Source organism: Apteryx rowi, unplaced genomic scaffold, assembly GCF_003343035.1.
Source record: "Apteryx rowi isolate R43461 unplaced genomic scaffold, aptRow1 scaffold_2, whole genome shotgun sequence".
Taxonomy (NCBI): domain Eukaryota; kingdom Metazoa; phylum Chordata; class Aves; order Apterygiformes; family Apterygidae; genus Apteryx; species Apteryx rowi.
The window spans coordinates 9,496,261-9,497,233 of record NW_020448307.1 but is presented as its reverse complement, the minus strand read 5'-3'; the positions used below and the strand labels follow the sequence as shown (position 1 = coordinate 9,497,233).

At 71.1% G+C, this 973-nt stretch overlaps 2 protein-coding genes across 2 annotated transcripts in view; one reads left to right on the top strand and one right to left on the bottom strand.

The window, feature by feature from the left end:
* DBN1 (drebrin 1) overlaps positions 1-111 on the top strand; it is a 9,231-nt gene extending 9,120 nt beyond the window's left edge. The window contains exon 12 of the mRNA XM_026063558.1: positions 67-111. Within this exon, the coding sequence (XP_025919343.1) occupies positions 67-111 (45 nt within the window). The remainder of the gene's footprint in view (positions 1-66) is intronic.
* A 242-nt stretch (positions 112-353) lies between these two features.
* Positions 354-973, bottom strand: part of PRR7 (proline rich 7, synaptic) — a 7,569-nt gene continuing 6,949 nt past the window's right edge. The window contains exon 2 of the mRNA XM_026063557.1: positions 354-970. Within this exon, the coding sequence (XP_025919342.1) occupies positions 521-970 (450 nt within the window). The 3' untranslated portion in view covers positions 354-520. The remainder of the gene's footprint in view (positions 971-973) is intronic.

The following is a 973-nucleotide window of genomic DNA, read 5'->3' as shown; positions in this document are numbered from 1 at the left end:
GTCCCCCTCCCCGCTTCGCCCCTCGCTTGGCCCCTTTCTCACGTACGGTAACTGTTTTTTGGAAAGCACAAGTTCTGTAACGGCGGTGTGCTCATGTATGTTAATAAATAAAGCGACTCCCGAGGGGGCTGCCGCCTGCGTGGGGCGCTGGGGAGGGCCGGGGGAGCCCCGCGACGCCAGCCCGGGCCGGAGGCCAGCCGCTTCCACAAACTTTTATTCTCAAACTGTAACAAACAAGATAAGAAACAGAGCAGAGTCCGGGCCCAGCTCCGAGCCCCCCCCCCGGCCGCGGGGAGGGGGGGCGAGATGGGGAACCAGCCCCTCACGTGCTGGCGGCGGCCGGCGGCGGCGGCGGCGCGGGCCAGGGCGCCGTGCCCGTCCTTGGCAGGGAGGGGGGGGATCCGGCTGGGGATGGCATTCCCGGGAAAAGCGGGAGGCTGAGCGCCCCCCCCTGCCCCGGCGCGGCTCCGGAGGGGGCCGCCCGCCCGCGGCGAGCTGCAGCTCCCCTGCGGCCGCCCCCCTACACGGCCGTAGTCCTGCCGAAGAGGGGCATGGAGACCGGGAGGTGCCAGGGCCCCGGCTCGTACGTGTCCCTGCTGCTGAGCTCCGAGTCCGTCCAGCTGGGAAACATGCGCTGGGAGCACTCGGCCTGCAGGTAGAGGTCCGGGCAGGCCGGCCCCGGGCTGGCCGAGCGCGGCAGGTGCAGGGCCGAGCCGTAGCCCGTGTCCAGGAAGAGGGGCTTGTAGCTGGGCGGCTGCTCCTGCTTCTCCAGCCGCTCGTGGCTCAGGAAGGGGGCGTTGATCTTGCGGTAGAGCCCCCGCGTGTCCATGAGCACCTCGCTGTAGGGCGGCGGCGGCTCCGCCATCAGCAGCGCCTCCTCGTAGCACGGCGGCTTCGACAGGTCCGACTCTGCAAGGCAAAGGGGCACCCCCGCCCCCCCCGGCCCCGTCAGCGCGGCGTTCGCACCCCTCTG